Source organism: Salvelinus sp. IW2-2015, linkage group LG11 (genome assembly GCF_002910315.2).
Source record: "Salvelinus sp. IW2-2015 linkage group LG11, ASM291031v2, whole genome shotgun sequence".
Classification (NCBI taxonomy): domain Eukaryota; kingdom Metazoa; phylum Chordata; class Actinopteri; order Salmoniformes; family Salmonidae; genus Salvelinus; species Salvelinus sp. IW2-2015.
Genome location: NC_036851.1, coordinates 18,761,913 through 18,786,998, shown reverse-complemented (window position 1 = coordinate 18,786,998; position 25,086 = coordinate 18,761,913). Strand labels below are relative to the sequence as shown.

The window sequence follows — 25,086 nt, the reverse complement described above, 5'->3', positions numbered from 1 at the left end:
CTCTCTCTCTCTCTGTGTGTGTGTGTGAGTCTCTCTCTCCTCTCTCTGTGTGTGTGTGTGAGTCTCTCTCTCTCTCTCTGTGTGTGTGTGTGAGTCTCTCTCTTCTCTCTCTCCCTCTGTGTGTGTGTGAGTCTCTCTCTCTCTCTCTCCCCTGTGTGTGTGTGGAGTCTCTTCTCTCTCTCTCTTCTCCCTCTGTGTTGTAGTCTCTCTCTCCCTCTGTGGTCTGTGAGTCTCTCTCTCCTCGTGTGTCTGTGAGTCTCTCTCTCCCTCTGTGTCTGTGAGTCTCTCTCGTCCCTTCTCGTGTCTGTGAGTCTCTCTCTCCCCTCTGTGTCTGTGAGTCTCTCTCTCCCTCTGTGTCTGTTGAGGTCTCTCTTCTCTCCCTCTGTGTCTGTGAGTCTCTCTCTCCCTCTGTGTCTGTGAGTCTCTCTCTCCTCTGTCTGTGAGTCTCTTCTTCTCCCTCTGTGTTCTGTGAGTCTCTCTCTCCCTCTGTGTCTGTGAGTCTCTCCCTCTCGTGTCTGTGAGTCTCTCTCTCCCTCTGTGTCTGTGAGTCTCTCTCTCCCTCTGTGTCTGTGAGTCTCTCTCTCCCTCCTGGTCTGTGAGTTCTCTCTTCCCTCTGTGGTCTGTGAGTCTCTCTCTCCTCTGTGTCTGTGAGTCTCTCTCTCCTCTGTGTCTGTGAGTCTCTCTCTCCCTCTGTGTTGTGAGTCTCTCTCTCCCTCTGTGTCTTCGTGAGTTCTCTCTCCCTCTGTGCTGTGAGTCTCTCTCCCCTCTGTGTCTGTGAGTCTCCTCTCTCCCTCTGTGTCTGTGAGTCTCTCTCTCCCTCTGTGTCTGTGAGTCTCTCTCCCTCTGTGTCTGTGAGTCTCTCTCTCCCTCTGTTCTGTGAGTCTCTCTCTCCCTCTGTGTCTGTGAGTCTCTCTCTCCCTCTGTGTCTGTGAGTCTCTCTCTCCCTCTGTGTCTGTGAGTCTCTCTCTCCCTCTGTGTCTGTGAGTCTCTCTCTCCTCTGTGTCTGTGAGTTCTCTCTCCTCTGTGTCTGTGAGTCTCTCTCTCCCTCTCGTGTCTGTGAGTTCTCTCTCTCCCTCTGTGTCTGTGAGTCTCTCTTCCCCGTGTCTGTGAGTCTCTCTCTCCCTCTGTGTCTGTGAGTCTTCTCTCTCTCCTCTGTGTCTGTGAGTCTCTCTCTCCCTCTGTGTCTGTGAGTCTCTCTCTCCCTCTGTGTCTGTGAGTCTCTCTCTCCCTCTGTTCTGTGAGGTCTCTCTCTCCCTCTGGTGTCTGTGAGTCTCTCTCTCCCCTCTGTGTCTGTGCTCTCTCTCTCCCTCTGTGCTCTGTGAGTCTCTCTCTCCCTACTGTGTATTTGTGAGTCTCTCTCTCCCTCTGTGTCTGTGAGTCTCTCTTCTCCATTCTGGTAAGCCTGGTCATGGAGTCGAGTCTCTCTCTCCCTCTGTGTCTGTGAGTCTCTCTCTCTCTCTCTCTCTCTCTGTATGTCTTGCTCTCTCCTTCCCTCTCTTACCTGTTAAGCTACTGTTCATCTCCGGGAGTTCCTCGTCCTCCTCCAGGTCTACAGGCACTATTCCAGCATTTTGCATCTCATTGTAGGACTTGGTGCGTCGGGGAGTGGAGTGCTGGGAGCCCGGGAGGCTGTCTTGCAAAGCATCACTAGTAATCACTTTCCCACTAGGGGGCTGGATCGGTGGCTTGGGTGTTCCATAATAGTTACCTAGGCAACAGGAGGATATTAGCATGTTTAGAAAAAACAAAAGGGAGGGAGAGGAGGGGGTATAATGACTTTGTATGCAGATGAGGGGGCTAAGAAGGCATGACCACAGAGTTCCTTTGGGGCTTTCTGGTCCAGTGCATTCTATTGGTGGAAGTGAGGAGGCTGTTTGTTCCCTCTGGCTGCATGTTTTCTCAGGGAAAGTGGAACAGGCCCATTGTCTAGGCCCACCGACCAAGCTACACGGACGGAACAGCCACTTCATTAAACGTGCATGTGAATGAATGATATTTATGCATGACATGTTTAATGCTCCACTGTTGTTGATCGCTATTCAAATATACATAACACTGGAAGTTGCGTGCGAACAAAGACAGAACCCTTCCCCTCTCATGTCCCCTTTCACACAGAACATGATGCCAGGGTAATGATGACTATATCTTGTGGGAATGGGTTTATACACACAGGGCTGTAAAAGGTCTCCTGTCATCACTACTCAACTTAATGCAGAAGCCTGTTTAAAACACACCTAGTACACTCTCACCTCCAGAGATATACCACCCACATACAGTAGACACCTAAGTAAATAACTTGTCCAGGATTCAACTGATGACATGGATGGTTTACCTCTACATGGTGTTCACTTCTGAGGGGCCCTGGTTAGTCTCCACACTCAGACTATGGATACACTGAGTGAGTGAGCATTGCTGCAGACAGTTACCTTCATATGTTCCTATTTCCAGAAGGGTTCCCCTCTGCTCCAGCGCCAGGAAGTCCTCCACCGGCAGGAAGTTGTAATCTACCCCAGGCACCTCTCCGTGACGCGGGGGACGGGTTGTACCTGAGGAGCCAATCAGAGAGAGGGACGGGTCATCAACCAGGAAGATAACACAACGTAAGTTAATGATTTAGCCTTCCACACAGAAACTGTGGCTGAAGTTGGAGTGAGATTAACCCAAAGATAAAGCATTTTAAACATAGTCAGTTTCATGATTCACACATGGTGACAAAATAATTAATTTATCAGTGACAATGACCTCGTAATTGGATGACAACTTAAAGATGAGTCTTGTTTATTTATGCATTCAGGATATGCTGTGGGAACCCTGTGTCTGAGTAACACTACTGTGTGTGTGTGTGTGTGTGTGTGTGTGTGTGTGTGTGTGTGTGCTGTCTCTTATACACATCTAGATGTGTATAAGAGACAGTAACACTACTGTGTGTGTGTGTGTGTGTGTGTGTGTGTGTGTGTGTGTGTGTGTGTGTGTGTGTGTGTGTGTGTGTGTGTGTGTGTTAGGGGGAGCGTTTGGTAATCATAGATGTGGACAGCTCTCATGTTAATGGCTCCTGACAGTGGGACAGGTGGTGTAAGGCCGTGGTTCCCAAACTTGTTATAGTCCCGTACCCCTTCAAACATTCAACCTCCAGCTGCATACAGGGTCAGCGTACTCTCAAATGTTGTTTTTTTGCCATCATTGTAAGCCTGCCACACACACACACACACACTATACGATACATTTCTTAAACATAAGAAAGAGTTTTTGTCACAACCCGGCTCGTTGGAAGTGACAAAGAGCTCTTATAGGACCAGGGCACAAATAATAATATAATCAATAATTTTTCTCTCTATTTAACCATCTTACATATAAAACCTTATTTGTTCATCAAAAATTGTGAATAACTCACCACAGGTTAATGAGAAGGGTGTGCTTGAAAGGATGCTCATAACTCTGCAATGTTGGGTTGTATTGGAGAGAGTCTCAGTCTTAAATCATTTTCCACACACAGTCTGTGCCTCTATTTAGTTTTAATGCTAGTGAGGGCCGAGAATCCACTCTCACATGGGTATGCGGTTGCAAAGGGCACCAGTGTCTTAACAGCACGATTTGCAGTGTACCCAAGTGACGTCAAACTGCTTGCAAGCGCGTTACCACTCCACCATATCTCCCTGTCATTTATTTTGCGCCATTAGCACAGATACCAACATGACCAGCAGCTACGTTTGGCTACATATGGACCGTTAGTGAAATTCCCGCGAGAGAGTAACGGTTAATGTGATTGGATGTTAATTATTTGACTAGGCTACCTGTATTTGACAGTCTGTTGTTATTTCGCTGAACACTAGATGGTTCATTTTTGGAAGTGGCTCCTTAGGCGAGAAAAAAACCTCACCCAAATGTATAGCCCCGTTGGAAAATATAAATGAACTGTTTGAAAATGTGAAGTTTTTTTTTTAACCAAACATACATACAATATATATATATATTTATATATAAAAATAAAAAATATATATAAAAAATATATATATATATAAATATAAATATATTGTATGTATGTTTGGTAAAAAAAAAAATCTTCACATTTTCAAACAGATCATTTATATTTATATATATTTTTTAAATATATATATATATATATATTTAAAAAAAAATATATAAATATAAATATATTTAAAAAAAATATATAAATATAAATGATCTGTTTGAAAATGTGAAGATTTTATAAAATCTTCACATTTATAAAAAATATATCACATTTATTTGGCGTATGGAAATACCTGGTGTAAAGTCAGTGTTAAACGGCTCTATGATACATTGGTGACGAGATTATGGAACCCCACCATGGTAATTGATGACAGAGCCAGTCAAACTCATCTCCTGTTCACTATCTCTCTGCGCCCTCTCTTGTTCCATCTTTCCCTCTCCATTACTAAAGAGATGCTGTTTACCTACTGCTACTCCAAAGATATTCTGCTTGACCAAGCAAGGATTGAGGTAACGCTTTTGTCATGGTGGATGAATTAGAATACACTTATTACATTTTCAAGAAATCTCATCAACAGAAAAATAATACCATCTGTCTACAATGTTGCTTTACTACAAGCACTGTGATGTCTGAACAAAGATGGCCGCCCACGAGGTAGCAGCTCCTTCTACCTAAAAAGTGGAGGGAGAACCAATCACCAATCTCTCCTGCTTGTTCCTTCTCTTCAGTATGGGAACAACAGCCTCCTCACTCCAGTGAGCTGATGAGAATATGGCTGCTGGTAAAAATAGCCCAGGGAGCTGGGAGAAGAAGTTGGGAGATGCTCTTGCCACAGCGGCCATTTCAATGACAGCTGAGATAAATCAGAGATGTGACGATAACTCACACGCACCAGTGCCATAGTCTCAATCACACCACTGTCATATTCTCAATCACTTCTTCAATATCCTCTCCCCTGTAGCCACAGCTGTGACTTACAGGAGATGTGACATAATGGGATTGCTCCTCTGTAAATTGTGTTCGGTGTACAATGTAGCTTGTGTACGACGTCACTGTGGTCGGTGATTCACATCTCCTCCACCCTCAGTGCAAACTAACTCATCTTTCTTCTAGTGAGGGAAAATCGATGCGTAAGACAAACCCTCAAACAAAGGCTGAACTCTATCAGAGGAACCCCATGGAGACTGTACATCTGTAGTGTTGACTTTGGTGGAGGCTTCACCCAGGATGACTGTTCTACTACCAAAGCAGACTCAGTAGTGCTGTTGACTCATCCTGCCAATCACATGGCTCCACTCAGAGACAAACAGGAAGTGTGAGTTGTGACCCGTATTTCCAGGCCAGAATAGCCATCCTCTCAGCCAGATGATTAGAACACTGTCATTCCTATCGAGTTAATTCCCTGTCCCACACAAAAGCTCCATTGATGTCTGCTGTGGAAGAGAAAGTCCTTCAAAGCTCCTCAGAGAATCGCTTTAACGAGTAAAACGACAGCACAGACCTCTTCTGTTCCAGCCTGACCTCACAAACCCGGAGGAACACTAGAGAGAGCCCCAAACTAACCTTTACACAGTTAGCATAAACCACCAATCAACACACAAGGCCTTTGAGATTTGATGCAAGCAATAGCCTAACGTTAACGCATGGCTAGAGGGATTGTTGAGAATCGCCAGTGCGGTAATATCATCAGTAATACAGCAAAAGCTTGATTGATGATAAGGCTTTCAATACTGAGAAGCTGTCCACTCTAATGCACTATTTACCATGGTAGCAGTTATTTATATCCTGCAACATTAGCATATTGTATTAACCATAATGCAGACATGCATTTCCACACAAACAGTGTACACTGATTAACATTGTGTGTATGGAGTAGGGCAGTGAATGTTGCAGGCCTAGGCTTACATTGCATGCAGTGAGACATTTTCTGTTGGTAAGGACAACCCTGGAATGACAATCACTCATAAGCTAGCCTCAGTCTTCTCTGACACTGAGAGCCAAATTTACTCATACTGCAGTTGATACCATTTTCCGTATGATTCTGATTGCTCTGGATGTCAGAAAAGTGACAATGTGAAGTTTTGGTGCAGGACTGGCCGACTAGGGCAAAAGTAATACTGCAATATTGTCTAAAATAATACCCAAATATGTGACTGTATGTGTGCACACCATGCCGTGCTCCTTTTTCCACCGGTGGCCCAGTCACCCATACATGGACCCCTAGCCCACCCCCAGACTGTGCCACCGGTGGAAACAGGAGCACAGCATGAGGTGCACACAGGCCTGTAAACGCTCCAAAAGTTAACAGAGGAAACACTTATCACAATCAGCAGCTGTTCACACACATACACTCACATCTGTAGCTTCCCCATTGCTAAGGGGAGAGGTGTGGCCGCCAAATGACATGGTCCAGGGCCAAACAAGGAAAAACAAATCACCTAATGGGCTTTAAAAAGCAACATCCCCCAAGAAATTCTCACACACACACACACACACACACACACACACACACACACGTGTCCTTTCTTAATTGCATTATTTTACTTTAGATGTGTGTGTATTGTTATGTATTGTTAGATATGCTAGATATGTGTATGTGAGCAAATATAATTTGATTTGTCACTGTGAAAGGCTGGATCCCTCTGCTGTTCAGCATCAGTATCCTGGCCTGGCCTAATCCTCCCCATAGCCAGTGACCTGACCACAACCCCATGTCACTGCTCCCAACATATTGATCATTTCAGTCAGCACCCTTACATCTAGTCCACAATCATCCCTGAACAGCTAGCCTCATTAACCTATTATCACCCCCAAAATAGCAGTAAAGTTTCAAAATCAATATGTCATCCCTTGGCATGTACGCATCACTCTGGTTATCATGAGCTGGATGCTATGAAGGTGACATCACCATGACACCTGAACCACAATCGATACATGCCATCACTGTGACCTCAGCTAGCTACCTCACAGACAATCAATTATCTACAGCAGGGGTCTCTAACCTTTTCTAGCATGAGAGCTAATTTTAAAAAAATTAAACATGTTGCGAGCACTATATTTTCTGTCAATATATCTGGTAAAACAATGGTTAATAAACAACTCTAAGGGGGACCCTATAAAATCCATGATTTTTTAAATACTAAATAATGTTTAACATTTTCCCAAATAGTTTTTTCCTGGTTTTAGATATTTATTTAGTTTTCCACTCTCGAAATTACAATTCTTTATAGAGAAACAACATCATTAGATGTTCTGAGTCCATGTCAATGCTTCAATCACATCTGAATTTAAACACTCCTCCAGGCTGAGTCAGGGCTATTTGACCAAGAATGAGAGTGATGGAATGCTGCATCAGATGACCTGGCCTCCACAATCTCAACCCAACTGAGATGGATTGGGATGAGTAGGACCAGGAAAATCAGCCAACAAGTGCTCAGCATATGTGGGAACTCCTTCAAGACTGTTGGAAAAGCATTCCAGGTGAAGCTGGTTGAAGGGTTTTTCTTTCTTTTTACTATTTTGTACATTGTAGAATAATTGTGTAGACATCAAAACTATGAAATAACACATACTGTATGGAATCATGTAGTAACCAAAAAAAGTGTTAAATAAATCAGGTAAGCAGTTAACATTTAACCTTTTCATATGTGAGTTCCAAATATCTCTAACGGTCGCCCCAGCGTGAGTGTTTATATGCACGTGATGTTAGAACGTTCTCTCCATTCCAGAATGTGATTGTTACGCAACAGTACATTTAATCTGCGTTGCCATCAAACCAAGGCACGGAGCCTGTTTTTATTTATAGGCTGTTTTCAACTTGTCAATTTCTATTTATTTTCTAAGAACAGTTTGAATTGAGGTGTGTTCCGCCTCATTCATTCACATAAAAGTAGTCATTTTTACTTTTGCGGACAAATAATTTTTAAGACATTTCTGACCCGGACAAAATTCCCCAAGCACTTCGCAATTGTTTGTGCTGTTCAAGTCTGCAGACATTTGCGCATGTCCCGTCAGAACAGGACCTGCACACACACACATGTTCACATTTTCCGTCTGTTGCCCGCTTCACAGTCATTGCTTTCGTTACCAATAATAACTTAGGAAATGTGTGCGTTTCTATCAAAGTGCCTTATTACGTTATAATATGTCATTTCTACTGTAGCTCACTGTATGTATGGAGCATAATATATTTGTGTATTTTTTTTTTTAACCTTTATTTAACTAGGCAAGTCAGTTAAGAACAAATTCTTATTTTCAATATTGGCCTAGGCACAGTGGGTTACATGCCTTGTTCAGGGGCAGAACGACAGATTTTTACCTCGTCAGCTCAGAGATTCAATCTTGCAACCTTCCGGTTACTAGTCCAACACTCTAACCACTAGGCTACCTGCTGCCCCTATATTCCTTATAACCGCAGACACGCGATGTAACATTACTCATTTCATAACCTTTATGGTGTTATATTCAATCGTGCTTAGGTAGCTAGCTACATTCTTCTATTAGCTCTGTAAAACAATGCTAATTGCGTCAGAGAAGTATTAGCTTGTGTTGTATTTTGAAGCTACCCTGGCCTTATGATTCCCAGTGGCACAGCGGTCCTATGGGCACAGCCATTCTTCAGAGGCGTCACTATAGACACCCTGGTTCAAATCCAGGCTGCTTTTCTATCAAATCTAAGTGCTTATTATGTTAATATTTCTGTATGTGATTTGCATGTGAACTGTATGTGCCAATTACAAAAAATACCTTGTTCAGTAATCAAATCTCCCCTGTTAGTTGGCGGTGAACTATGTGGCCACTGAGGGCTGCGTTGATCAGATAGAAAAAATATATTCTTATACCACTTGGTCGTTTCCGAATGCATCCACAAAGATGTTTATCATGTTCGCCTTATCCACTGCCCCATTTTGACGTTATAGTCAAGCACACAGTCTGGTGGATTTTGCTCTCTTCTCCCCTGTGGTCGACATTGTTGCTATATGGACAGTGGAGAGGATTCTCTCTCCCCTTGTGTCGACATTGTTGCTAATGACAGTGGAGAGGATTTGTCTTCCTTGTGGCCGACATGGTTGCTATATTGGACAGTGAGAGGATTTCTCTCTTCCCTGTGGCCGACATGGTTGCTATATGGACATGGAGAGGATTTCTCTCTTCCTGTGGTCGACATTGTTGCTATATGGACAGTGGAGAGGATTTCTCTCTTCCCTGTGGCCGACATGGTTGCTGTATGGACAGTGGAGAGGACATGGATGTTTCGTTTGTCATACCACTTTACTGCCAGCTTGTGACCGTTCTCCTTGAACTCCACCTCCCCTCTCTGCATCTTCCTGCATCCGAATGCTGGCATCCCTTCCTGTTCAACCTGACTGTGCACAAGGCCCCTGTGCTGTTGGAGAGCAGATGCTGAAGAGTGTGGGACTGCTGTACCAATTGTCCACATACAAAGATGTGGTCCCTTGCTGAGATAAGGCAGCCAGTATGGTCACACCACGGCCCCCGGACACCCCAAGCCTCATAATGTGGATGTCAGTGGTGGACCCTGTGTAAACTATTAAATGTCTTGACAAAATCCTGGCTTCACGGTCGCACATGACAAAAAACTTGACCCCAAACCTGTGCCTTTTGGAGGAATATATTGACAGAACACCAGAATTAAAAAGAATATCCAGAATTTCCACGATTTGTGAGTTGTCTCCTTTGAAAGACATTGCTAATGCTACAGCTTTGCTCACTAGCTACATACATGAACAACAACACTGAATGGCTCAGAGTGGGAGTGAGAGGTTACGTGATGGACTGCCGGCACGCACCACTTGTATCAATAAATCACTATCAGAAAATGTTTGTGTGGTAATATTTTATATTTTTACTGTTTATTCACGTTCTCAATTTCCGGTGACAAATCATGCATTCCGATTCTTGCATAGATTGTAATGGGCACATATTATGTGTGTAAAATACTTTTTTGAAGGTTGTACTGATTATGATGAGCTAAGCTAATTCCAGCTGTGTATGGAGCCATGCTTGTTGACATAAAATGCATTCTGGGTTTCACGTAATCTTCTGTCAGACCAAAGATGTTATAACAAAATGAGGTGAGTAAGGGTTCACCCATTTTTTGAGAACTTCTGGAAATTAATGGTGGGATGTGAACGATGGTAGACGACACGCCCCCTTCAACATGCATACTATAAACAGACCAAACTCATGTTGTCTTCACTTATCTTTGGTTTCTGTGAGAGAAAAAAAAGCATGGCAGCGTGCAGAAACTACCCATCTTCGGATTACTTTCGATTTCTAGACAGTGTTTTACGCAATTAATTCGATCAATGGTGAGCTCACCTGTGATGTGATTAATTATAAATAGTAATTTCTATTAGCTAATTCATTTTGTAGTTTATGCCAGCTGAGAGTTATACAAACATGACGCTTGTGTTAAGTCAATCTTTCCTCAGTTAGAGCGAGGACAAATGTAGCCTACATGTTTCCGGTTTGGATGATTGTGTTATGCTGTCCATGCCTCTGTGAATGTCTGAACATTGCATCCAAAAATAAACTGCTCACATTCTGGACATAACTTTAAGGACTGTGTTTGTGCAAAATGTTTCTGAAAAAACAGTGTGCCCAGCTCAAATGCTGATTGTTGCGTCATTCGAAAATGGCCGTTCTAAATAAGCTTCTAATCACACCGGTGTGATCGTACGCTTCAAGGATCACTGTAGAATGCTCACACCTGTGTGATGGTACGTGTGAAAGGGTTAATTGAGAAGGTTTTGGGGAAAGTATTTCTGTCATCACAGACATGGCAGCTCTGCTTCAAGCTCCTAAGCAACTTTGCAGTATTTCGTTTTTTTGGTGATATTTATTACATTATTAGCCCATAACGTTTTTTGTGTTACTACATACAGCCGGAAATAACTTTGGATACCAGAATGGAGGTAACTCACCAGCATTACCACCAGGAATAAGACTTTCCCTAATTGGATTCTTTGTTCTTAACCCCACGAGGCAGTTGAACTTATCTCAGAGGCTGCTCCAAGACACCGCCGGCGGAGAAGAGGTATTCGAAGTGGACTTCTAGTCCGACTTAGGAGGCAAGCACACCATCCACCACTTCCGAGTATACTACTTGCTAATGTTCAGTCTCTGGACAATAAAGCAGACGAGCTAAGGGCGAGGATCTCCTTCCAGATAAACATCAGGGACTGTAACATACTCTGTTTCACAGAATGATGGCTCTCTCCGGATATACTGTCCCGTCCATACAGCCAGCTGGGTTCTCAGTACATCGTGCAGACAGGAATAAAGAACTCTCCAGGAAGATGAAAGGTGGTGGTGTATGTTTCATGACTAACTACTCATGGTGTGACTGTGATAATGTACAGAAACTCAAGTCCTTTGCTCACCCGACCTAGAATACCTCAATCAAATTCCGACCGTATTGCCTCCCAAGATAATTTTCTTCGGTTATAGTCACCAAAGTTCTATTAACACATTGACTGTAGTACTCGCGCTGGAAAAACGTTTCGACCACTGCTACTCCCCGTCCTGGGATGCCTACAAGGCCCTCCCCCGCCCCCCTTAGGCAAACCAGATCACTCCTCCCTTTTTATTGGCAGAAACTCAAACAGGAAGTTCCGGTGCTACGGTCTATTCAACGCTGGTCTGACCAATCAGAATCCACGCTTCAAGATTGATCAAAACAATCGGACTGGGATATGTTCTGGGTAGCCTGTGAGAATAACATTGACGTATACACAGACACGGTGACTGAGTTCATCAGGAAGTGTATAGGGGATGTTATTCCCACCTATGACTATTAAAACCCTCCCAAACCAGAAACCGTGGATAGATGGCAGCATTCACGCAAAACTGAAAGCGAAAACCACCGCATTTAACCATGGCAAGGTGACTGGGAATATGGTAGAATACAAACAGTGTAGTTATTCCCTCCGTAAGGCAATCAAACAGGCAAAACGTCAGTACAGAGACAAATTGGAGTCGCAATTTAACAGCTCAGACATGAGACGTGTGGCAGGGTTTACAGACAATTACAGATTACAAAAGGGAAAACCAGCCACGTCGCAGACACTAACGTCGTGCTCCCGGACTAGCTGAACACCTTCTTTGCCTGCTTTGAGGATAACACCGATGCGGCCAGCTTCCAAGGACTGTTGGCTCTCGTTTTCATTGGCCTACATGAGTTAGACATTTAAGTGCGTTAACCCTCGCAGGGCTGCCGGCAAAGACCGCATCCCTAGCCGCGTCCTCAGAGTATGCGCAGACCAGCTGGCTGGAGTATTTTTACATACATACTCAATCTCTCCCTATCCCAGTCTATTGTTCCCACTTGCTTCAAGATGTCCACCATTGTTCCTGTACCCAAGAAAGCAAATGTAACTGAACTAAATTACTATTGCCCCGTACACTCACTTCTGAAGTGAAGTGCTTTGAGAGACTAGTCAACGATCATATCATCGCTACCTTACCTGACATACTAGACCCACTTGAATTTGCATACCGCCACAATAGAGCCACAGACGATGCAATCGCCATCGCACTGCACACTGCCCTATCCCATCTGGACAAGAGGAATACCTTTGTAAGAATGCTGTTTATTGACTATAGCTCATCTTTTAACACCATAGTACCTTTCAAGCTCATCATTAAACTCGGGGCCCTAGGTCTGAACCCCGCCCTGTGCAACTGGGTCCTGGACTTCCTGATGGGCCGCCCCCAGGTGGTGAAGGTAGGAAACAATACCTCCACTTTGCTGATCCTCAGCACAGGGGCCCCACATGGGTGCGTGCTCAGCCCCCTCCTGTACTCCCTGCTCACCAATGACTACGTGGCCACGGACGCCTCCAACTCAATGATCAAGTTTGCAGACGACACAACAGTAGTAGGCCTGATAGCCTACAGGGAGGGCCCTGGTGGAGTGGTGCCAGGAAAATAACCTCTCCCTCAACATCAAACAAAATGAAGGAGCTGATCGTGGACGTCAGGAAACAGCAGAGGGAGCATACATCTATCCACATCAACAGGACCGCAGTGGAGAAGGTGGAAAGCTTCAAGTTCCTCGGCGTACACATCACTGACAATCTGAAATGGTCTACTCACACAGTGTGGTGAAGGTGCAACAGCGCCTCTTCAACGTCTGGAGGCTGAAAAAAATTGGCTTGGCCCCTAAGACCCTCACAGACCTTTACAGATGCACAATTGAGAGCATCCTGTCGGGCTGTATCACCACCTGGTACAGCAACTGCACCGCCTGCCCCCCAGAACACCTACAGCACCCGATGTCACAGGAAGACCAAAAAGATCATCAAGGACATCAGCCACAGCCTGTTCACCCCGCTATCTGGGACCGAGAGACCGAGACTGAAAAACAGCTGCTATATCAACGCCATCAGACTGATAAATAGCCATCACTAGCCGGCTACCACCCGGTTACTCAACTCTGCACCTTAGAGGTGGCTGCCCTATATACATAGACATGGAATCACTGGCCACTTTAATAATGGAACACTATGCTTTACTCATTTCATATGTACACTACCGTTCAAAAGTTTGGGGCCACTTAGAAATGTCCTTGTTTTTGAAAGAAAACACATTTTTTGACCATTAAAAAAACATCAAATTGATCAGAAATACAGTGTAGACAATGTTAAATTTGTAAATTACTATTGTAGACTACAGGCCTGGAAACAGCAGATTTTTTTATGGAATATCTACATAGGCCCATTATCAGCAACCATCACTCCTGTGTTCCAAATGACACGTTGTGTTAGCTAATCCAATTTATCATTTGAAAAGGCTAATTGATCATTAGAAAACCATTTTGCAATTATGTTAGCACAGCTGAAAACTGTTGTGCTGATTAAAGAAGTAATAAAACTAGAAGGCCAGCATCCTGGAGTCGCCTCTTCACTGTTGACATTGAGACTGGTGTTTTGCGGTACTATTTATTAAAGCCGCCAGTTGAGGACTTGTGAGGCGTCTGTTTCTCAAACTAGACACTAATGTACTTGTCCTCTTGCCCAGTTGTGCACCGGGGCCTCCCACTCCTCTTTCTATTCTGGTTAGAGCCAGTTTGCGCTGTTCTGTGAAGGGAGTAGTACACAGCGTTGTACGAGATCTTCAGTTTCTTGGAAATATCTCACATGGAATAGTCTTAATTTCTCAGAACAAGAATAGACTGACGAGTTTCAGAAGAAAGGTCTTTGTTTCTGGCCATTTTGAGCCTGTAATCAAACCCACAAATGCTGATGCTCCAGATACGCAACTAGTCTAAAAAAGGCCAGTTTTATTGCTTTTTTAAATCAGAACAACAGTTTTCAGCTGTGCTAACATAATTGCAAAAGAGTTTTCTAATGATCAATTAGCTATTTAAAATGATAAACTTGGATTAGCTAACACAACGTGCCATTGGAACACAGGAGTGATGGTTGCTGATAATGGGCCTCTATACACCCATGTAGATATTCCATGAAAAATATTCAGTTTCCAGCTACAATAGTCAATTTGATGTAATTTTAATGGACAATTTTTTTGTTGCTTTTCTTTCAAAAACAAGGACATTTCTAAGTGACCCCAAACTTTTGAACGGTAGTGTATTGTATTTTACTCTATACACAGCTTGTCCTAATATTTATACATTTCTTAATTCCATTCATTTACTTATAGATTTGTGTGTATTGTGAATTGTTAGATACTACTTTACTGTTGGAGCTAGGAACACAAGCATTTTGCTACACCCGCAATAACATCTGCTAAATATGTGAATGTGACCAACATATTTGATTTCATTTGCGATCGACCTGCTGGAGACCACTGATCAACAGTCTACAGTCTTACCCCCGTCATCTCCAATGAAGTGCTAACCATCACACACAACCCTATGTGTCTATCCAGTTCACCATGACTGACCCTAGTTCCACTCCCACCCTCCCCACTCCCAATCTCAGACTGCCCCATATCCTCTGGGTCTCCCTCCCAGGCATGACAGTGTGGGGTAAGATTGGGTAGACAGGTGTGGGGTAGGAAGTGTGGGCTGTGCAGGGGTTGGGTGTGGTATGATACAGTGGGACGGAGGTGTTGATTCAATTCAGACAGGCCAGACCGGTTTCCCCTCGCGCCTCACAATCTTATTACTGATCCACCCTGGCCTGAGAGCATGTTCACAGGAAGCCATTTGTCCCTCTCTCTGTCTGTCCAGCAGGAAACAACAGTGAGAGTCTGAGTACACAGAACCAACCAGGCAGCCTCCTATAAACGGTCCTCTCTACCTCTAATCCACTAAACAATGGAGGCTCTGGCTGTGGGAATAAATCAAAGGTGGGAATGTGTCCTGTGTTGAGTGGAACAAACTCCTCCCGTACTGTACTTAAAAATAAACAGTTTATCTTGTGCCTTGTCCAATGAAATGGATCGCTTCCATGCCCCCAGTGATGGGGATTCAAGTCAACTAACCTCTTCCTTTTGGTCGCCACTGAACTGCTGTTCTGGCAGACTAATCCAAGGGCCTCATGCATATGTAATTGCTGACTATTTTAGAGAGCCTCTGCTCTCTCGTCGGCTGGCACAATTGACTCAGATCTTTTCAACACTGACATTTGTGAGGCTTGGACTTGATTGCAAGACAAAAATAAAGAAATTATTCTTTGACTCATTTACATGATAACATTATACATTCCCTCGGCCGATGAACGACTGCCGAGGAGAAGATTACATTCAGATCACCTGCTTAAAAAATATATATTATATATAGAACCAGGGTAGAAAATAGCCCATTTCTGCACTGACAGAGACAGCACCACTGAGGCAAACACACAGCGCTCTAAAATCAGCCGTGTTTTGATCATCACGGTTCAAAACACATCACAAAGGCAAAAGGAGGTTGTGGAGGCATGCTGCTGCTCACAACACAGGCTCTAAAAATAGCTGTGTGTAAAAATACATTTAAAAAAGGGTTTATTTCCTCTCCACAGCTCCGTTCCCTAGAGCAGTGAAGCACCCCGGGCCTACACATCCCCATTGAACCTGGGCTTGGATTTCAGCTGCAACCTACATTCAGCCCACAAGGGCAACAGAGTTTGACTTCTTGGCCGACTTCACGGTGACAGAACGGAGACAGTGAGCCACACTCCGCCATCGTATTATTGACTGCTTGTCTTCCTCCTTGAGAACGAATGGGCTCCGAGTGGTGCGGTGGTCTAAGACACTGCATCTCAGTGCAAGAGGTGTCACTGCAGTCCCTGGTTCAAATCCAGGTTGCATCACATCCAGCTGTGATTGGGAGTCCCATAGGACGGCACAGAATTGGCCCAGCGTCGTCCTGGGTAGGCCGTCATTGTAAATAAGAATTTGTTCTTAACTGGCTTGCTTAGTTAAGGTAAAAGAAAATTAAATGAGATCCAGAGATCTTCCAAAGAAATGGGCAGCCATGACTTAATATTGCAACAACCCACTGGCACAATGTCCAAGTCCTTAAATATTCAATGTATACATTTTAAAAAACGAACAGAATGAGCTGAATACTGTCGCCTACATTACAGTGGTCAAACAGTCTTTAGTTTTGTCTGGGGTGAATCCTACATATCTGGACCCAGAGGAGACCAGCCATGGTGAGGCTACTGTTGGCTGCTGCTGGTGAGCTGAGCTCAGATGACACAGCTCTGTTTGCTGTGCTCTCAACAGCCAGGTCACAGGCAGATTTGCTGACTTCCAGTGTTTACTGGACAAACTAGGAGGACGACCTCTCTCCCCCCAGAGATTACTGTGAGATCCCCCTGCTCCTCTCCCTATGTATCCAAGAATGACAGACACCCAGACGTGACTATCTGACAGTAGAGCTCCTCCATGGTCCAGAGGGGAAGAGAGTTACAGCAGGGTCGGCAGCAGTGTGTATACTGGAGGAACCAGGCTAGTTGAAATGAATCACTAGAGTGGGGAAGCAAAGGGAAGGACACTGAAGTGTGTGTGTGCGCGCTAGAGGTCTATGCGGGACTGAGTTATTCATCCTGCTCCTGCCTGCACCCACAGCTTTTCATACCTTACCAGCACTCTCCCGATGGCTTTCTGTCCGACTACCACCTGCTACTGCAAGAACTGGGCCAGAACCCAACCACAGTTCCACAATGTTATTTTAGGCAATATGTGATGCAGGTTGCTTGCTAGCCATGCTCCCAGCAATATCAAAATGCGCAAAAAAAGTGACTTAATGAATAGGGTAAATGACCAGAGATTCTCACATGGCCCATTATATTAGGCTATAGGTATTACTGGGCTATATCAGCCAATAGGCTAGATGTAGTTTGAAGAGAGCAGAGTTGGACATTTTTGCATATAGCCTACCTTTTAGGAGCGGGACAATTTTCACAGACTAATATAGGTGATCAATATTTATTTCTGGACAATGTAGTAAACTATTACCAAAACATACTGTATTTAGGAAGTTCATTTCCTTGCAAAGATAACTGCCCCGTGCTTCTCCGCCAATGCATAGGCTATAGCCTATTCGTCAGGTAGCTTAGCGGGTTAAAAGCGGTGGGCCAGTAACCGAATGGTCGCTGGTTCAAATTCCAGAATGGGCAAGGTGGAAAAATCTACCATTCTGCCCTTGATCAAGGCAGTTAACTCCCAACAACTGGTACCCGGGCGCCGTGGAAGTAGATTATGGCAGCCCCATGCACCGCTCTGATTCAGAGGGGTTGGGTTAAATGCGGAATTTCAGTTGAATGCATTCAGTTGTGCAACTGACTAGGCATCCCCGTTCCCTATTTAATAGAGACCACTCGCACGCCCAACTACTGTAGGAGAGGAGATGTATGGCTACTGAACTTAATGCAGCAAGAATGATGAGTGGACACTTTCTCTTGAGCTACGTTTTGCATATAGGATGAAGCCTACCTGTTGAGGACAGGGGGTGCTGTTTTCACTTTTGGAGAAAATCGTATGATATTTAAACGGCCTCGTACTCAATTCTTGCTCGTACAATATGCATATTATTATTACTATTGGATAGAAAACAGTCTCTAGTTTCTAAAAGCGTTTGAATTATTTCTCTAAGTGAAACAGAACTCTTTTTACAGACATTTTCCTATCCGGAAGTGAGATTTCCAAATGCGAAGTCTCTCTTTAAGACCTTGTCTATAAAAGGGCATGTCACTTATGACTGTAGAAACACGTCATACACCTTCCCCTGGGTGTCGATGCGGAAGTGAGAGCAGAAATGACTTGATTATCTCGTTCAGGGGTTGTATACAACCTCTTGAGTGAGAAGTGCCACTTTATTTTTTTTGGAAGGCGCGAAGTTGGATCTGGAGTAGCCTCCTGGAAAACCGTCGTTATAGGTGAATATGATCTCTGGCTTCGATTTTATTTGATACATGTCACAATATCATCCTAAAGTATGTTTTTTCAATATACTTTAATTATATTATTGAAATGTATTCTGGACTTTAGACGTGATGCGACGCAAGAATTTTTGTCAGACCGAAGGGAAAAGGTTTTTTTTAGCAAACACAGCACGGCCAGTGTGCTTGCTAATTCAAGAGGGAAATTGTTCGTTCTGGTTCCAAATAAAGACGGTTCTGAACAAAGGACCCCTTGGAGAACATTCTGATGGAAGATCAACAAAGATAAGGACCCAATTTGGGATACTATTTCATATATCTGTCGAACTGTGCTATCGCTAGCGTTTGACTAGAATCAATGCTGCTGTGTGTTAGCTATTGTAGTAAGCTAATATAACGATATGTTGTGTTTTCGCTGTAAAACACTTCAAAAATCGGAAATATTGGCTCTATTCACAAGATCTTTGTCTTTCATTTGCTATCCACCATATATTTTTCTGAAATGTTTTATGATGTGTAATTAGGTAGTTGACGTTGGTGTCTGTATTTACTCTGGCTACTACCGTGCGATTTCTGACTGTAGCTATGATGGTAGCAGTAATGTAAAACTGATTTATAGCTAAAATATGCACATTTTTCGAACAAAACATAGATTTATTGTGTAACATGTTATAGGACTGTCATCTGAGGTAGTTTTTTCTAGGTTATTTGGGTTGGTTCTAGGTTAGTTAGGTTGGCTTGTGCATGCTACCTGCATGCTACCGTTGCTGTGAAAAACTGTCTGTCTGTCTTTTGTATTTGGTGGTGAGCTAACATAAATATATGTGGTGTTTTCTCTGTAAAACATTTTAAAAATCGGACATGTTGGCTGAATTCACAAGATGTTTATCTTTCAAATGCTGTATTGGAATTGTTAATGTGTGAAAGTTAAATATTTCAAAAAAAAAATTGTTTTGAATTTGCCGCTCTTCCTTTTCAGTGGAATGTGGGAGGAGTTCCACTAGCGGAACTCCTGGCCTAGACAGGTTTTAAGGAGCGGGACGATTAACAGGCAGAGAGAAATAAATGGGTAATCAATCATTATTGGAAAGAAAAAGGCTCAAAGTTCCCTCACTATGTTACGCACGTTGCACCTTTTCAATGATCATTTTTGGATTGCACCTCGACTCACATTGGCTGAGTGCCCTCCCCTTCTTTCCATTTTCAATATTTATTAAGTAGTAAACTTTAGCCTGATTATATTTAAGTTAATTTCCTTGGAAAGATAACTTCCACGTGTTTCTCCGCCCATGCATAGGCAGCCTATCCATTTCATTGAGACCACACATATACTGTAGGCCCACTTGACCTCGCACGCCCAACTAGGAGAGGTAGGCTACTGAACTTGAAGCAGGGAATTCTGAGTGTGTGTGAATAATGCAACAGAGGTGCTTTTAATACAATAGGTAGGCCCCTCATGTATATCCCAGCCACTATGCTACAGGAATCAATACAGCTCCAGACAGAAAGACCATACGCTATTACCTGTGTCAACACCCATGTTTAGCCAGCATTTGGTAATTACACACCTGACCTGAACAGACAGGTTGGTCATCTCCCTTTAACCAAACACAGCCAGTTACTCCCCAAATATAGCACAGTACTTATGTATTTATTTAAAACTGAAATCCGTAGAGGTGAAACTGCCATGTTCGTTTGTGATATTACAACAAATATGTTTTCTCCCTTGGACATGTATGTGCTACAATTATTTTTTACCATGACGCTGGATGCCCATCTACAACTTTCATAAACAAAACAAAAACAATAGCAAATGAGCAAAGGGCGACCAGTGGCGCCGTTTCCCCTAATGCGGATTCCAGCTTTAACTAGACTAGTTCCCCTGTTCAGTCTGAGCTGATTGGGATCAAAGGCCTATAGAAACAGTGCATCCAGTGATAATCCCCAACGCAGTTGTTGATGGAAGACGTTATTATACATCACCTGCTCCTCCCAATCTCTCATAATTGGATTAAATGTATTTCAATTACATGGTTAAAATACACAAACGAGTCAGTCATTAATTGACCCTTTCCAGTATTCATTCCTATTGGTGCACAAGGCTATGGCGATCTATCAGTTGTTTTGTCACTATGCTTCAGAAGCTAAAGCCTTCAGCATTCAAATAGAAAAATGTTAACTAGCAGGCAGCCCAGGCCATGGAGCCAGGACCATGTTAGAGGTGTAAATAGCCTGAAAACACAGTCTAGTGTTAACATACAAATAGGGCTCTAGACAGTTGAGAAAAAAACAAATGTGCTATCCATGATAGTGATCCAATATGTGCCATGGTGAAAAGTAGGCCATTGTAAATGTGTTTGATTCATTATTATTGTTCTAATAATAGCGTTCTATTCTTATTCTGCTGGCATGCCAGTCTTTCAGGACAGAAGAAAGAGCGGATTGAGCTAGTTGTTGGCTAAAGAGGAAACAAAGAAAGCCCTAGCGAATGGCGAGACTGGCTAGAATTGGAGTTTATGATTATATACAGAAAGAAAGGGAGTATTCTGTTTACTACAATGTAAAAGCCATAGATCCATCATTGCGTATGAGAAAACTCATCCGTGCAGATATACAGATATGTTTTTGCTAAGTTGGAAGGAAATTATATGTAAAGCTTGATTACATTTTCTATGAGCATCACCCAGTGGATAGGTTTGTGGTGCTCGCTCTCTATCCCTCTCCATCTATTTCTCCCTCATCCTCTCTCTCCTTTCCTTCTCTATACATTTCTCTTCCTATACTTTCTTTCCCTCTCTCTCCATCTTCTATTTCTTTCTCTCTAATCTTGACATTCCTCCTCTTTATGTTTTTTCTTTCCTTCTCTGCTTCTGTCTCTCCATTTCTCCCTCTCATCCCTCTAGTCTCCCTCCCTCCTTTTGTGGACATTGGTATAATGAAGCAGGACGCTGAGGCGACGGCAGTCAGCAGTCCACTCTCTTTGCGCTAATGTCCTCCTCAAATTGGCCAGCTGGCTATGTGGCTGCCCACGTCTCTCTGTTTCTACATTTTGGTCAACTCATATCCTTCTCCTGCCAAAACCCCAAACTGCATCCATGTGCCTCTACAATGTCAAAGCCCCAAGACTACACGAAAACACTAGACCATTCATTTAGAGAGCACTTCTGTAGAAACAACGAAGCAAATCACTGATATGTGAAACAATTAAAACGACTTAATAGTCTTGGAACCAAGGCTAGCCTATAATTAGTGTCCTATAGCTGGGATTCAGGGAACATGAGTCAGCTGCTTCTATTCAGCCACTGATTACTGAACAACTCTGAGACAGTTTGTTTCTTCTGTGGGTATTCTCAATGATCATACAGATGACTATGACTGTGTACGCGTACATATCTGTACATGTATAACTGGTACATCCCTGAGAGCTATCATCAATATATGCTGTACTATTTAAAGTAGTCCTACACTGCAGCACAATGTATCCACTAAACAGTATAAACTTGTATGGATGTTGGTCGGGCTATACTGCCTTAAATAGCATACGTTAGAGTGGGTTAGAGTGAACGTGTCTCTATTCTCATTCTGTGCACGTCTAACGTGAGAGGGTGAGTCGGTGTCTATGTGCTGTGCACACTAACATCTCTCTTCCAAGGATGAATGGGCCAAAATGAGATTTTTTTTTCTAGCGATGGACAGTATTTCCCTACAGCGGACCGGTTAGTCAACTGCATAGCGATGCTTCTGTCCATGGGAAGAAGAACACGAGAGGAGTTAGGAATTTAATTTAAGATGGACTATGTGCCCGTAAAGCCACCAATTAAAATGTTGTGTTTCAGCCGCAATAGCAGCCCTGCCACTTGATTTGTTACAAAACTGCCTTGTCGATGTTGACTTCCAGGAAAGAAGATGTGCACCAGAACACAAAGATTTGGTCATGTAACTCACCCACTGACAATAGTACACTTGGCTATTCGAGTAGCATTTCTGATACCACACAATGTGTTGTTTCACATCACTGACCGAGGCATGTTTTCATGCAGGTTTTCCAGACAGCACACAAAGAGGCTAGCAGATTCTCAGTCCAGTAGCATAAGAAACATCTCCATCTTGGCCTGATATCAGTGTGTGTTGGTGTGTGTGTGCAGGGTACGGGGGCACCAGAACGGGTGAAGACTGGGGTCAGTGCCCGTGCTCCTAGCTCCACAGGGGACACAACCATCGGTCCCACCAAAGGGTCAATCAACAACACACAGGCTGCCCATTCCAGCTTTTACCGCTCCACATATTGCCCTGCGGTTTTGGGGGGGGGGGGGGGGGGGGATGGGTGGATTCCTCGAGCGCCAGCACCCCTGGACTGAGTTGACTCCCCCACCCCCGTTTTAGGAGGAAGGGGGTCGAGAGGCTTTGTTATGGCTTAAAATTGATTGGCAACATTCATCAGAGAGGTTTTATAATGGAGAGGATGGGGGGGCTGTTGTTTTCACATCGCTGGTTGAAAAAGGCTCATGGTGCCGAGAGAGACAGGCACACACACACATCCACACACAATGAGATCAAAACAGCCCTTTCTCTTAACCTGTGACATGCTCCATTTTCCTCTGCGAAGCCTCGGTTTACAGCGCTTAATGATTTGAGCGGAGGGGGAAATATCGGGGGAGCGGGGATTAAAATAAGAAAAACCTGAAGACCACTGAGACTAAATTACCCAGAAACCTGCCTAAAATACCTGTGATGGGTCTTTTCTTCAGCCAGTAAAAGCTTCTTCACCGAAGGCTAGCACGGCGGCAGAGGGTAAGAGAGAGAACGGCTTTAAAACTATCCATTTACAGAGGGAAGGAAAGAGAGTCCAGGGGGTGGAGGAGAAGAGTAGACAGAGAGATGGATAGAGGCAGAGAGAAAGAAGGAGACGGTGAGGGGGCAGGAGGAGAGGGGGTTAGCTAGTATCCTGGAAACCCTGCTGCTAGCCAGCTCTGGTGAAGATAATGGCCTCTAACAGGAGCAGGCATGTCAACAGATCACAGCTTAATAATACAGCCCCCCCGTCAGAGCACTGCCATCTCCGCCAGACACACAAACCAGAGACCAGACACACACACACCAGCGACACGCACACAAAAGTAAGACGGACACACGGCATTCCGTTTGACCATTCCACTGCTATTACTGCCAGCGACCTGCCTCTCTCTCTTATACTGATGTGTTCCGCCTGATGCACAGTAACCCCCCCTCACTCTCTTTCTCCCTCGCCATCCATCCCCCCCGCCATTAAATCCCAGGAGCCAAAGCATCATTCTCAAATTAAAGACAAATAGAGAGCATACCTCTGATTTCCTCAGCTAGTCCAGGGCTACACAGCACACAGAGAGAAACCAGTCAGGTAGGATGAGAAAACACAAAACAGGTCGCTCTTTATCCACAGGGAGCGCATCAGACACTCGCATCCGAGCTACAGCCTCCCTCTGTCTGCCTGTCTGTCCAGTGTCGTCCGTCCAGCACTGGCCACCGATGCGATCCGCTGTCTGTCTGATGAGTCTTCCTGTTCCTGCCAGGCTCAGAATCCAGGCTCAGCCAACGTGAACTATACACATGCATACATACACGCTGTGCTCCGCTCTGCTCCTGTCTGACTGAACCCAACCACCGTCTCCAGTCTCACACTTACCCACATGCACCCGCCCACCTCCACTCAGTCTCTCACTTGCCCTCGCTCCCCCTCACTTTTCTCTCTCTCCTCCCTTCTGTAGCCTATATATCTCTCTCTTACACACAGACGTCGTCACACATGCTCCCTCTGCTCTGACAAACAAGGCAGTCCCAGCGAGAGAGCCCATCCCCATGCATCACGTGACCACCGAAATCAACACTACCAAGGGCAAGCACGGGGCAGGGATGGATGTCGCTGGGCTACTAGGGCTGGGATGCTGGGGCTAGAATGATGAGATTAGGTCCGGACACAAGGCTAAGGTAGAATAGGACTTCGATTAAGGACTGAATGAGATATGGCATATAAAGTGTGGGTGCATGCATTCAGTGCATTCGGAAAGTATTCAGACCCCTTGACTTTTTCCATATTTACAGTACAGACTTATTTTTAAATTGATTACATATTTTTTTTCTCTCATCAATTTAAACACAATCTATACACAATATAATGACAAAGCAAAAACAGGTTTGTAGAATTTTTTGCAGACGTATAAAAAAACAAAAACTGAAATATAACATTTATATAAGTATTTAGACCTTTTACTCAGTACTTTGTTGAAGCACCTTTGGCAGTAATTCCAGCCTCAAGTCTTATTGGGTATGAAGCTACAAGCTTGGCAGACCTTGGGGAGTTTCTTCCATTCTTCTCTGCAGATCCTCTCAAGCGCTGTCAGGTTGGATGGGGAGTGTCGCTGCACAGCTATTTTCAGGTCTCTACAGAGAGGTTTGACCGGGTTCAAGTCCGGCCTCTGGCTCGGCCACTGTGTGCTTAGAGTCGTGGTCCTGTTGGTAGGTGAACCTTTGCCCCAGTCTGAGGTCCTGACTGCTCTGGAGCAGCTTCCGTCTGGTCACTCTTCCATAAAGGCCTGGTTGGTGGAATGCTGCAGAGATTGTTGTCCTTCTGGAATGTTCCCTCATCTCCACAAAGGAACTCTGGTGACCAAGAATCGGGTTCTTGGTCACCTCCCTGACCAAGGCCCTTCTCCCCCGATTGCTCAGTTTGGTCGGGCGGCCAGCTCTAGGAAGAGTCTTGGTGGTTCTAAACGTCTTCCATTT

At 44.1% G+C, this 25,086-nt stretch overlaps 1 protein-coding gene across 1 annotated transcript in view; it reads right to left on the bottom strand.

The window, feature by feature from the left end:
- The window catches only part of LOC111969942 (membrane-associated guanylate kinase, WW and PDZ domain-containing protein 1-like), a 193,091-nt gene that overhangs the window by 42,060 nt on the left and 125,945 nt on the right, over nucleotides 1–25,086 (bottom strand). Inside the window, 2 exon segments of the mRNA XM_023996341.2 lie at nucleotides 1,502–1,708; nucleotides 2,427–2,546. Coding sequence (XP_023852109.1) covers nucleotides 1,502–1,708; nucleotides 2,427–2,546 — 327 coding nt within the window.